Source organism: Zonotrichia albicollis, chromosome 4 (genome assembly GCF_047830755.1).
Source record: "Zonotrichia albicollis isolate bZonAlb1 chromosome 4, bZonAlb1.hap1, whole genome shotgun sequence".
Classification (NCBI taxonomy): domain Eukaryota; kingdom Metazoa; phylum Chordata; class Aves; order Passeriformes; family Passerellidae; genus Zonotrichia; species Zonotrichia albicollis.
In genome coordinates this window covers 44,371,270-44,384,281 of record NC_133822.1, presented here as the reverse complement: position 1 = coordinate 44,384,281, position 13,012 = coordinate 44,371,270, and the positions used below count along the sequence as shown (strand labels likewise).

At 36.7% G+C, this 13,012-nt stretch overlaps 1 protein-coding gene across 3 annotated transcripts in view; it reads left to right on the top strand.

Annotated features, from left to right (window-relative positions):
* METTL25 (methyltransferase like 25) overlaps positions 1-5,452 on the top strand; it is a 46,089-nt gene extending 40,637 nt beyond the window's left edge. For all 3 annotated transcript variants that reach the window (XM_074539657.1, XM_074539656.1, XM_026797869.2), the window contains 3 exons: positions 2,891-2,965; positions 3,590-3,661; positions 5,236-5,452. In XM_074539657.1, the coding sequence (XP_074395758.1) occupies positions 2,891-2,965; positions 3,590-3,661; positions 5,236-5,334 (246 nt within the window). In that variant the 3' untranslated portion in view covers positions 5,335-5,452. The remainder of the gene's footprint in view (positions 1-2,890; positions 2,966-3,589; positions 3,662-5,235) is intronic.
* Positions 5,453-13,012: the final 7,560 nt, after the last annotated feature.

The following is a 13,012-nucleotide window of genomic DNA, read 5'->3' as shown; positions in this document are numbered from 1 at the left end:
GCAGGATATGTTCAGTCAGAATGTGTGGTAGGCAGGGAAGGAATGGAAAAGCACATACTTGAGTACAGCAGTGTGCAAGAGACATTTTTGACCCACTTTTTATTTGCCAAACATTTCACAGCTTGTTTTCTTTTAATTTGAATGCTTCATCTTGAAAAATGGAGAACATAAAGGAAGCAAAAGCAGAAAGGTTCCAAGATCACATTTTTCCAAATATAGATCTTTGTATTTTAATTCCAAATAGTCTGTAATTTCAAAAATCCATTATACTAAAACCCTATTAATACTCAGTTGAAATGAAAAGCTTATAGGGCAGAGGTTAAATAAACTATTTTGTTTATTTCATGACCAGTATATTTTAGTTGGTTTGACTGTTTAGAGGGGAAGAGAAAAACAAAAAGAACTCTAAAATGTTTGCACAGCTTCACAGGAAATAAAATAGCAATAAGACCAAAAAAATTCTTGTTAGTCCACATTAGTACTGCTGGATAAGCTACTCAGCCTTGCCTTTGCAACTGGGAGAATGTACTTTCTAAATTAAAAAAATAAGACTGAAATACTACAAAAGTTTTTTCTGATCTCATCTTTTAAAGCAGAGTTAGAATTATGCATCATTCCTGAAAATAGTATTTGTCCAATCTTTTAAAAGCTTCTTGTGATTGAGACTGACAACCTTGCCAGTCCTTAATTAACCTCTAAGAGAAAATGTTTCTTCATGTTTTTGGCTGACTGGTTTGTTTGGGGTTTTTTTTTGCTGCAATCCAAGCCCATTAGTTCATGCCCTATCCACTACAGACACAGTGAACAAACTGTTCTCTACTTCTTGGTGATAGCCTTGTAAGAACTGTTATTATCCCCATTCTCAATTTTGTCTCATTTAGCCTCATCAGTTCCAGTTCTCTGAGTCTTTTTTCATAGGTCATGTTTTCTAGATCTCTGATCTATTTTCTATCTCAGGGCTTTTTCAGACAGTTCATTTCTTTCTTTGAAATCTGATGCCCAAAAATGGATGCAGTGTTCCAGCTAGAGCTTTTCCACTGCCAGAGTTGAAGGATTACTTCCTGCACTTTGCAGGCTGCTCTCTCATACATGTCACAGAATGGTGATTGGGGTTTTTTTGGATTTTTTTTTGCAGTAGCACAACTGTGACTCGCACTCAGCTTATGATCTGCTCAGTCTTCCAGATTGTCCTTTGGTGCTCCCCATCCTGAACAGCTGATTATTTCTGCCTGAGCCTGGTCCCTTCTGCTTTTCTGCACAGCATTTCAAACTTCTTCACTTACCAATGCTCCAGTTTCCAAAAGTTATTTTAAGTTCTGGCAGTGCCTTCCTGTTGCACATTTGCAGACTTAGCTAATGTGGTTTCTGTTCTATTGTCTGAATTCTTAATGAAAATATTGCATTCCTTAATGGACCTCCAGTTCTAGTTGCTCAATGACACATTAAGAACCACACTCTGGTTATGGTCGTTCAAACAGTCTTGCTGACTTTTTGTACTTTATACTGAAGTTTGTTTCCCAAATTTGCTTATAAAATTATATGGGAATTGTTATCAAAAATCTTTTTGAAGTCAAAATATATGAGAACCAGTTGTTTTTGTCTGTCATTAATCCTTTTACCCTCCTTACAAGTGAAGTAGACTGACTTGTAATTTATTCTTGATGATTTTGTGTTGATTATTACTCATTTGTTCATCTTTCACTGGTTTAATTCTTTATTTGTTCCATTTTTTCAGCACATTGGATCTAAAGTGTCTGCTCTATAATAAAAGACATATATCTGCTATCTGTCTGACATATTCTCTTTGAGAACTTCTCAGTGACAATGAGTAATAGTTCGGAGGTCACTTCAGTCCCTTCTTGGCTGTCCCAGGATAAAGTTTATAATATTCACCTGATTTGAAAACTTATATATTTTTAAATGTTTCCTGGTTTGTTTCCCTCTTTTAGACAAAGATTTTACTTCTTTGCAACTGTATTAACCACATGCTCTCAGATGATTCTTCTAACAAAATGTGCAAAAATTTATTAGGCACTTCAGCTTTCCTCATCTTTTGTCACAGAATCATTTAGGCTGAAAATGACTTTTGAGAGCAGCATTTCCAACTGTTAACTCAGCACTGTAAGTCCACCACTAAGCCATGTCCCTCAGTGCCACATCTCCATGTCTGTCAGAGCTGTTACTTTTCTGCTAAGTTTGGACTCCCTCATTCCATAGCCATGACAGAACAGCCATCATGCAAAACTCCCAGTACTGCAGAAGTGCATCAGGCTCTTCAGCTCTGCTCTTCCCAGCAGCCTCCATCAGCACTAATGCTGCAATCCTACCTCCCACTTCTTTGGCCAGCTCAAGTGTGTTGTTCAGTGTCCAGGACTGTGGCCAGCAGAGCAGACACATCATGACCTTCAAAAGCCAGGAGATGTGGTGGTCTGGCTGCCCTTTGGAGAACATGCTTTGTGAAGAGCACTCATGGTCACAGCTGCAGCAGCTGCTCTGCTGCACTGGCCAGCAAGGGCTGAAAAGGCTTGGTCAAGTTCCTGGACTGTCTGTGTATGAAATTCAGCCCCAAATTGTGGCATTTACAGTCATAGCAGCAGTGCTGGCCACTCTCCACTTCACTGTGTAATTCTCATTTAAGGATGACTGGAGTTTTCTGAATAATGGATATATCTCAGTATTTCATGTCAGTGGAAAATGCTGTGTGAAGAACAGTTACTCTAAATAAAAACTGAGAAACTGCTATTGGAAAATTATTATAAATATTAGCAAAGTGCTAATTTAAAAAATGAAACACAGATTTTATTTTGTAGTGTGACAACATTTAATTCTGAAGTTCCCTTGAAAAAGTAACGACAATAACTCTGCTATCTCTTTTTTTAATCTCTTGCAGCTCCCAGACAGCTGTATAATGGATTACTATGAAAAGTACAAGGACAGAATGAATGAGCTTGAAGCATTTAATATGGTAAAAGTTGTAGGATTAATACTACTACCTTGCATATATATGTTCTAGTCTAGAACAAAACCCTGTTAAGTTTTATGTGGAGGTGGACTGTCTCACACTGTGGTATGCAATCTCAAAAAACAAAGCAGTTCCCCCTTCCATACTTTGGAGCGTATCCTATTCCAGAACTATATTAGGTGTAAGTAAAGTAATAAAGTGAACACATGGTAGATTCTTTTTCAAGAGGGATTATTGCACTGGAAAATGGAATGTCAGTCTCCTTTTAAATCTAGACTGGTCTCCATGCAGTTATTTCATAAAAAAACTCTTTTTATTGAAATTCATTATTTCCCTCTTTAAAATTGTTCTGCTACATTTAATATTATTTTCTTGTTGGACAATGTCTGAAAAACAACTAAATAACATAGTTACCTGACTTTATGGCATTCCATGTATTTTTGATCTTTAATATAAACTGTTTTGAAGATGTCCATCCCATAGGGAGAACTAGCAAGGTGACATTTATACAACAGAACCCCTAAAAAATGATTGACCTTCCTGGAATTCTTGTGAGGAAATGTAGCCGTTTGGAAGTGTATTGCCTGTCTTTCCCAAAAGGATTATAGCATCTAATCTTTCTTTCAGTTGAAGGTTGTTCTGGCTCCTTGCATAGAAGTTTTGATACTTCTGGATCGTCTTTGCTACCTCAAGGAGCAGGTATTTTTGCATTCTCTTTTATGATACCTAAAGGCTGCATCACAGAAATGAGGCTATTTCAGTCAATTTATTACTGTGCAGACAAAAAGTCTCTGTTGCAGAATTATTATTCTCATCATATTTGCAAAAGTATAAGCATTCATTCCATTTAGTATAAACATATGCCCAGCAGATGTTTTTATTTTCAACAAAGCAGCAACAGTAAAGTTTATGCTCTTTTAATTATATGGTAATTACTAGTCAATAGATAGTAAAAAATCAATTAATTAAAGATGCATCAAATCTCATTTTATACACCATAATGAGATATTTAATAATTTAAAATTTTTGGAAATGCTAAACAAATACTGTGCTGTTAATACTCGAACTTTCAAATAATGTGCTTTGGAACATATTCGAAAAAAATTTTGAACTAGATCCAAAATGTTTATGATTTTCTTTTACTATTTCTTAATTAAGATCAATAATGAGAGAGAGTGCACTTTTGCTAACTGAATGGGTCAGCTGAGGTACATTTGACTAACATACAGCCTGGATATATTTTATGAGTATAGATCTGGGATATAATAAGCAAATGCTACTACATTTACTCCACAATGACTTCCCTTATTACACTGCTTCTTCTAATACTGATTTGGAGCTTGGCCTGCTTAACTTGAAAGCGCTGGTAATACTTTTTCTGCACCAGTAAACATTTTTCACACAACTAATAATTTCCTTAGAGGAAATGGTAGCATCTTCCAGCTTCTGTTCTGGGCCATGGTCAAAGTGAAATTTTAAAATAAAGTTTAAACTCATTCATATGAATAGCTGTGGTTTTCCCCTATAAACCTTTCATTTTAACAACTCCATTTTATCATAAGTGAAAACTCACTTTATTCTCTGTCACGGTGCACTTGGAACAACTGAATTGTAGTAAATGTATGCCTTTGTTCTAACTGGTATTTTTACAGAGAGGCAATTTGAAATAGTTAAATAATGATGTATTTTCCCAAATGCCAACCAGTTAAAAATGGCATAGAAATATGTATGATTTCCAAGGTGGGAGATCAAACTTGCTGCATATAGCACTAATTCACCTTTTCTAAATGTAATTTATGCATGGATTTAATCTTGTACTGAATGATTCACAAAATGTCTTTAGGAAGAAAAACAAAAGTTATAAAAGCCAAATGCAGCATGATGACCAGATCCAGCCAGCCTGATTCATTTGAAAAGTCAGTTAATTAGCTTCAGTAGTAGAATGTGCAACATAAAATGAGTTTGATGTGATCCTTAATTTCTTTACTCTAGTTCAACCAAGAAGCAGAGCTTTATTGATGAAGCAGGTGGGAAGCTATCACTTGATAGCACCAGAAAGAATTAAATTACTTTAAAAGTGATCCTGTTATGGGTGTCCTTTTTTCACCACAAACTTTCCCCCCATTTTCTTATTATATAAGTGGTTTTCCTGCTTTGCATTAGGATAATTCTATTTATTTTCAATTTTGTATTTCACAATGTGGACTTATTACAATATTTTAGCTCATAAGTCAAACAAATTTTTCCGCACTTCAATCATGTGTCATTTTCAGGAAAACATTGCCTGGTCTGGACTTGTGAAGTTATTTGATCCTGTGAAGTCCCCGAGATGTTATGCAGTTATTGCCCTGAAGAACCAGCCTTGTTCTTAAGTAGAAGCAAATTGCAAAGAGATTGGAAATTCTGAACTGATAGTGCTGTTTCTTCCCTTTTATTCTGTTATTTTTTATTGATTCCTCAAGTAAAATGTTTGCTTTTCAGATGCAAAAGTGCAATGCTTCTTTGAATCTTCAGAAATAAATATCTCCTTTATAAATATGATTGCTTCCTTATGTCATTTATTAATGTCGAACATCTGACTTAGTTATAAATGTTATGTTATAAATGTGATTATTATTTTAAACAGCATTTATATTTCTTCTTTTTAAGGCATTATGCTTATATATCCTTTCTCTTGATACTTCCAATCTCCAGATAACCTCAATTTTTACCTGTGGCTGGTATCAGCAGTCTCAGACTAGGCTCAATTTTTCTTTTCTGGATTGAGATGGTACAGAATATAAACAGAAAAAAACCCTGCACCGTAAACCAGAGGCTTGTGGGCACTCAGTTTGTGGTAACTGGGAGTGGGGCTGTGTCCAGCCTCATCCCCAGTGGGCTGCAGCTGTGGAAAGCAGGTGAGCAGCACTGACAGCAACGAGCCCTGGAGTGCCCAGGGGCACTGAGCAACCACCACAAGGAACAGAGGGCACACAGGTGCAGTGCATCAACATCAGGGGTGTAAAAGGTTGGGCTAAGGGACAAGAAGAGCAGATGCTTGCAGCCTTCTGAAATGATATCAGTCTGTATGGGCATGTGCCTGATGCCTTCTGATGGGGAATGGTGTTCCTCTGTGGGGGTGAATGCTTAAAGCCTCTGAAATTGTATGAGGGTACTCTGTGTGTTGTGGCCATCTCAGCTGTGCCATATGCTGTGGCAGAGGCTCACAGGTTAATAGGATCTCTGTACTGCATCTTCTTCTGGTCATCAGGGCCAGCTTATTTATAGAAGAGCCTAAGTAGTGGCCACCTGCAGAGGACAGTTTTATATCAACTCCTTCTTCATTCAGGCATTTTCCTGGCGTGCACTTGCTTGCCTGTCACTCTGAAAGTAAAATATGTGTGCTCTAATCCTGTGGGAGATTTCCCAGTGCTTAAGAATCAGCTGCCCTGCTGGGGTTCAGTCTGTAATCTTGGGGTTGTGTTGGAAAGCTATTATCTGGCCCAAATCTGTTGGGCATAAACACTTTGGTACCCAAATGAATTAAAACTTCCCAGGCAGTTTCTTTTCAGCTGTGCTGTGTTCATGAGTGGGAAATTTATTTGTTGATGCATTTATCTCAATGGGTTGCCTAATTAAACTTGCAGATTTTCCATCAATTAAAAAAGAAAAAAAGTTTGTTTTCTAAGTCCTAGTGCTTTTACTAGAATTTTCTAGCATATGTAAAATATAATTAACTACTAGTGCACAGAAAAAAAGGACAACAAATAAGTAATAAAATACAGCATTAAAGAAAAAGGGGGGAAAGAAGAAAGGAGGATACACATGGAAGAATAACAAAAATATTTTTGTATTAATTGTATAATGACAGTAATGAGACTGAGATGTGGAATGGCTTTTACTCTGATGCATTTTGTGAAATATTATGAGAGCCAAGAGAAGTTAGGTAATTTTCTAACAAGTCTCATCTTTCTTGATATATTCATTCACTTGGAAGAAATATTTTGTTTTTACATCTGTCTAAAATCACTGCTATCTGTTTAAAAACTCCAGTCCTTAAGCCCATGGTTCCATTATGAGATTCTGATACTTGTTTGGTCTGAGTGTATTCAATCCCTAGAGCTGCTGAACATCTTCAGTGCCCAAGGAAATTAATTGAAGCTGCTGGTCTGGAGCAGTAGAGCTAAGAGGAAAACGAGGGCTTCCATATATGCTCCCTTTTGTTATACAGAGAGTACTGAGGAAACTAACAAGCTGCTGAATTTTTTTCCAAGGAGAGGAATCAAAAGAAAGAAAATCATTTCTTAACCTCTAAGCATCTGGAAGGAAGAAACCAATAATACGATACAAAAAGGCACTGTAAAGTACACGATGTTAAAAAGAAAAAAGGTGAACAAAAATCCTAGAAAAATAGGTTTTGTTATATTATGTTCTGCTAAGACAGGATGACTAATTGTTACTGAAGCATTACAGTGTTGTCATCCGTATCTTACTGTTGCTGTTGAAAAAGTATACTTGGGGAAGAAATTGCCTTTTTTCTGTATGAGTCTCTTCTTTTTCAGACCAAACTCTAAAAACTGGGCATATATGATGTTTAAACAAAGCAAACATAGTTTTCCCCTGAAAACAAGGGCTTGAAAGTACCTTTTTATGGCCCAAAAATATTCATTTGAGCAAGCCCTGTCTGGTTTAATCTGAAAACAGTTGAAGTTGCAAAGGGTACACAGACTAGTGTTAATTTTATGTGATATGTGTGTGATGCTAGGTAAATTCAAAGATGAATTTTTATTACTATCTTAAGAGAACATTTGCAACAGTTTAGAAATACAAGCACATCCCTAGGATTAGCACTAGTGCTTGTCTACTGTTTTAAAAGGGTCTGAATAAATTTGCATTCCCTCCCCCAGCAGCTTCTCAGGCTCTTTCAGTACTTTTCATGCACTTTGTAGTCTATGCAGGCAAAACCAGGCAATGTGCTTCTTAGAATAATAACTATCAAGAGGATTATATGATGAGTTTGGATTCAAGCAAAGTCAGTTGCTGTCTGCTCTCAAAGCTGTTTCAAAGCTCTGGGTGCCTGAATACCTATGAGTTATTGTTTACACAGTGGAAAAATCCCTGACAGTAATCAAGATGAATAAAACCACTTTTCTTCATGGTTATTGCCAGAAGTTCTCCCATAAAGAAAACTGTATCCTAAATATGATGAAGTCTTTTGATAGGAAAGAATCTCCATTTTCTTTCAGTGTGACAGACCATTATTTTGCTGTGCTCCCTAAGGAACAGAGGAGATACCTGCTTTCCATCAGGTGTTTGCCTGATTCTGTTTGTGGCACAGCAATACATTCCCTAACAAGTTCAGTGTTTTATTCGTCTTTCTTAGGGTTGAAACTTGTTCTTAGATGGAGGAATAAGAGTATCTGCAGGGTGTGTGTGCAACATTAATATTCTACAGGTCAGTGCAGCCCTAAAATCTCCAAGCCTATTTTTGTGACAACTGTAATTGGGCAGATGGAATGGGGTTCCTCAGGGGCTGGTGCTGTTTAACATCCTTGGGATGGAGTGCATCTCAGCAAGCTTGCAGGTGACAGCAAGCTGTGTGGTGTGGTCAGTGTGCTGGAGGGAAGGGATGCCATCCAGAGGGACCTGGACAGGCGTGAGAGATGGGCCTGCAAGAACCTCATGAAGTTCAGCAAGGCTGAGTGGAAGGTCCTGGACCTGGTCTGGGGCAATCCTGAGCACAAACACAGGCTGGGCAGAGAATGGATTGAGATGAGCCCTGAGGAGAAGGACAAGGGGGAATGGTCTCAAACTGAAGGAGGATAGGTTTAGATTAGATGTTAGGAAAAAATGATGAGGCACTGGAACAGGGTGCCAAAGAGGTTATGGACTCCTCATCCCAGGGAGTGTTCAAGCTCAAGTTGGATAGGACTCTAAGACCTGGTCTAGTAGAGGGTGTCCCTGCCTGTGTCAGGGGGTTGGAACTACATCTTCATGGTCCCTTCCAACTCACCCCGTTCTGTGATTCTAGGTCTCATTTCTCACTTGTAACATCACACCACAAAAAATGTTGTGCTGTTTTAGTTCCTGGGATTTTAGTTTCAAAGTTTTTTTTCTGATTAAATATTTGGTATATTTTATGGTAAGTTATCTTCTTCATTGACATTATTCATTACTGTTAAAGTGCTCAATATCTGTTCAGAGTTAACATGCTTTTGCTATGTCTTGATGGGCTTAAAATCTTGAAAATCTATGTCCTGTGATGGCATAAAATCTGAACAGGGAAGCATGTGAAATATATTTGGCTTTGTGGCAGCAAGATGTCTTTTAAATGACTGGAGTACTTACTGGCTTATGTTTACTTCTTTCCTAAAAACTATCCTGAGTGTGTCTTTATATTGCCAAATATCACTGGTACTAAGGGCAAGTGGTAAAACAGGATTGGCACCAAGGAAGTCCTCCCTGCTTATGTGTGAACTAGCCAACTTGGTGTGGTGCTTGAGACTTTCCCAGGGAAGTAACTGAATACCCAGCATTGTTAGCATCTTTAAATCTCTTTATCCCATGCATTCTCACTGATATCTCCTCCTTCTTCCTGATGTGTAGCCTAGTGCACTGAAAAGAGGAGAATTCATGCTAGGCTGTGTGCCATGAAGAATTTTCAGTATCTGTAAGCAAATCAGAACTGAGGTACAGTTGTCCAGACACTTAAACCAGCCACCTAACCTTTAGAACTGTATTTAGCTCCCTAAGTTTCTGAAATCCATTCAAAATTTGAATTCCAAAATCCTGCCAGATGGGGGCATGGCCTAATTTTCTGGGAATCCAGCTGCAGTTCTCTCCCTGTCTGAAATAACCAACTCAGATTGGTGGGTCTATATCCTGTATCTCCAGACAACTGCTGAATAAGATGGTTTCTTTGAATTTGCTTATCCCTGCTTGTTATCTCTGTCAATGTTGTATTTCAGTGCACTTTGAGATAGAGCAAAATCCTTCTTACATTTAGGATGCCTCAGAGAAGCTATACCACAGTTATGCTTCTTGTTGCTTTCTTCCTTAAATTAATTCCTGATGATCAGAAAGATTAGTAAGCACCAGACATCCTGAGAGGCATAGGCTATTAAAAATTACTGTGCACAATATCTTCTCTTCACAAGTCTTCCTCAATTCAAGAGCTCCAAAGCATTTTCTTCACAGGAATTCCAGAGCACATTATCATGAAACTCAGACATCTAAGGAAACCCACTACCATAATGAAGATTGACCTCAAACTGCTAAAACATGCTGTTGTTCACCACTTATTTTATACTGTTCTATAATTTAAACTTATTTTATACCTGTTCTATAATTCAAGTCTGTGCTTGTTTTGGGGTTTTTTTTTTTGGTTTTTTTTTTTTTTTTTTTTTTTTTTTGTGTAGTAGTTGATTATTAAATTATCTCTTTTTAGTGTTTTGCAATTACATTCACAGTCGTTATAAGGACTTTTTATTTGTTCTTGTAGCAAACACATGCTAACAAGATGCAATTATTTAATATCATCAAGATTAACAAAGACTGTCCAAAAGCAAAAATCACTTCTGAATTTAGCTGCACTTTATCTGTGGATTAACAAATTCTGCATGTGAAACCTGTGAAACTCTTATGCTTTCATTAGAGAATTCTCAGATTTATATACATCTATTTCTTTTTGCATCTTGACCAGTATGAGCTTACTGATGTAGATAAAGATGTTGTCAGGGTAGCTGGTATTGGGTTTCACATGGAATTTATCAGGAAAATCAAGATGCACTAAATCTACTGAGCCAACAAATCAGATTGTTAGACTGAAGCTGAGATGGCCTTAACACACTGTCAGCTCTTTCACGAGTCAGTGATGAAAAGAGCAAAGCTGTCTGCTTGCTGAATAACTGGGTAGTGTCTGGTACTGGAGGAGAAAATGCCAAAGCAGAAAGGAGCAGTGATCACCTCTCTCGATTATGGAGACCTTCAGAAACAATAATTAAAATGTACAGTTGTAAATCCATGCTGTTTATTACACCTCCTATTATTAGAGTAATGAATAAAGACTGACAGCAGAAGCAACCATGCTGTTTCTCAACTATAAATCCTAAATTCACTTGTTAGTATTAGAAAGGCTAAAGTCATCAAGAGGGCACACACATGTTAAAAACTGCAAAAAGACCTGTACATTGCTTGAATAAATGTGCCATTTGCTAAGCTTTTTATACTCTGAGGCAGAGGCATCAATTCGAAGAACAAAATTCACAAAATACTCAATGAGCAGCATATAAAAAGTTATATCAATTTTAAATTCTCTGGTGTTTATTGGCAGGCTATTATTAGCTAATACAGAAATGCTTTCATTTCACAGAAATTTTAGTTTTAATTTGAGAATATAAATAATGGTAGAGAGTCACATAGTAAAAATGCATATCATTAGGATTAAGGTCTAGACAAATTCTTGATTTAAGTAAAAGATGTCTGTCCAAAAATGTAGTGAAGACCTGCATTGTCTTTTGAGTCACTGGCTAATTTCTGTTGATTACCATGGGAGCAGGCTTGGATACAAAAGCATGTGCTGAAGACAAACAGTGTGGATGATCAAATACCTTTTGTACAAGGACAGTTCCAAATTTACATTTCTGAAGGTGAAGAGATCGTGTACCCTTCCTTTATCCAGACATATTGAAGTTGAACAGTATAGAAATTATTGTGAATGCTGGTTCATCATTGAAATCTTCCTGACATATACTGAGAGAAGGCTTAAATGGCTTTTTGTTCTTTTTTATTTTTTTCAGATAATATGTTTGAATACATCAAAACTCTCAGGATTTTCTCTTCTCTCACTAGTCCTTAACAATGAGGGCACTGGATACAGTAACAGAGTTAAATGGCACTTTTTGTTCCTAAGAACAACTGAAGTGTCACAGCCTGTACTTTGACTGAATCCAATGGTATAATTCTCATGAACACCATTTAACTGATTCTATGAACAAGAAAAGTAAGATTTAGCCTTAATTCTTAAAAAAAGCAACACTTGTCACAGTACTTTAACAGAATATTTTCATAGCAAGATTTTACTTTGTATTCACTTTTCAATTTCCCCTGTATTTCTCTTCAGTCTTTCTTCTATGCAGAAATTTTATAAAATATTGCAAAACAAGAAATCAAATTTATCTGAGTGATATGTTTCACTAATTAGCCACCTCTACCAGCTCTTCGTAGGCAGCACGTCCCTCATTCATGAACCATGTGTTAAAGATAGGAATGTTAATTAATAACTCTTTCTGCACAGCCCAAGAATTCAATAAAACCTATAAATGTTGACTGTCAGACAAAAATTTTGATTGATTTTTATAATTCCATTTAGGATGTGTTTTAAGCATAGATTTCTATAGAAAAAATTTTTAATTGTGATTTTAGGAAAATATTGTACTGCAGGATAATTGACTTGAAAATTATGTTACTGGAGGTAGAATCTCAGTGGAGAATTAAAATACTATTTCAGATTGTCTGTGGGGAAAAGGTAATAAAAATCCTGTTTGTTATGATTTAGCAACAACAGAAATTAATAAAGTATAAAAGGTATCACAGTTATTCACTTCTGGTTTACTGAAATATTACAGCTTCATATGTCACTAATTTACTTGTCATGGGCAAACTGCACCTAAGATTTTGGAAGAGTAAATCTGGGAACATTGATGTTTTTATGCATTAGTGTTTTACAGTTCTCTTGAATGAGATAGAAGTGAATGATATGGTAAGCAATGTTGTGTTTCTCTGTGACGGGGTTCACAGGGCTTTTCAGGTGAGGGAGGAGACGACAATGTTGATTCCATGTTCAGAAGGCTTGATTTATTATTTTATGATATATATTACATTAAAACTATGCTAAAAAGAAGGCTGTCTAAGCTAAGAATAGAAAGGAATGAATAACAAAGGTTTGCATCTCAGACAGAGAGTCCAAGCTCACTGGGCTGTGATTGGCCATTAATTGTAAACATCCAAGGTGGCCCAATCACAGATGCACCTGCTGCATTCCGCAGCAGCAGATAACCACTGCTTACATTT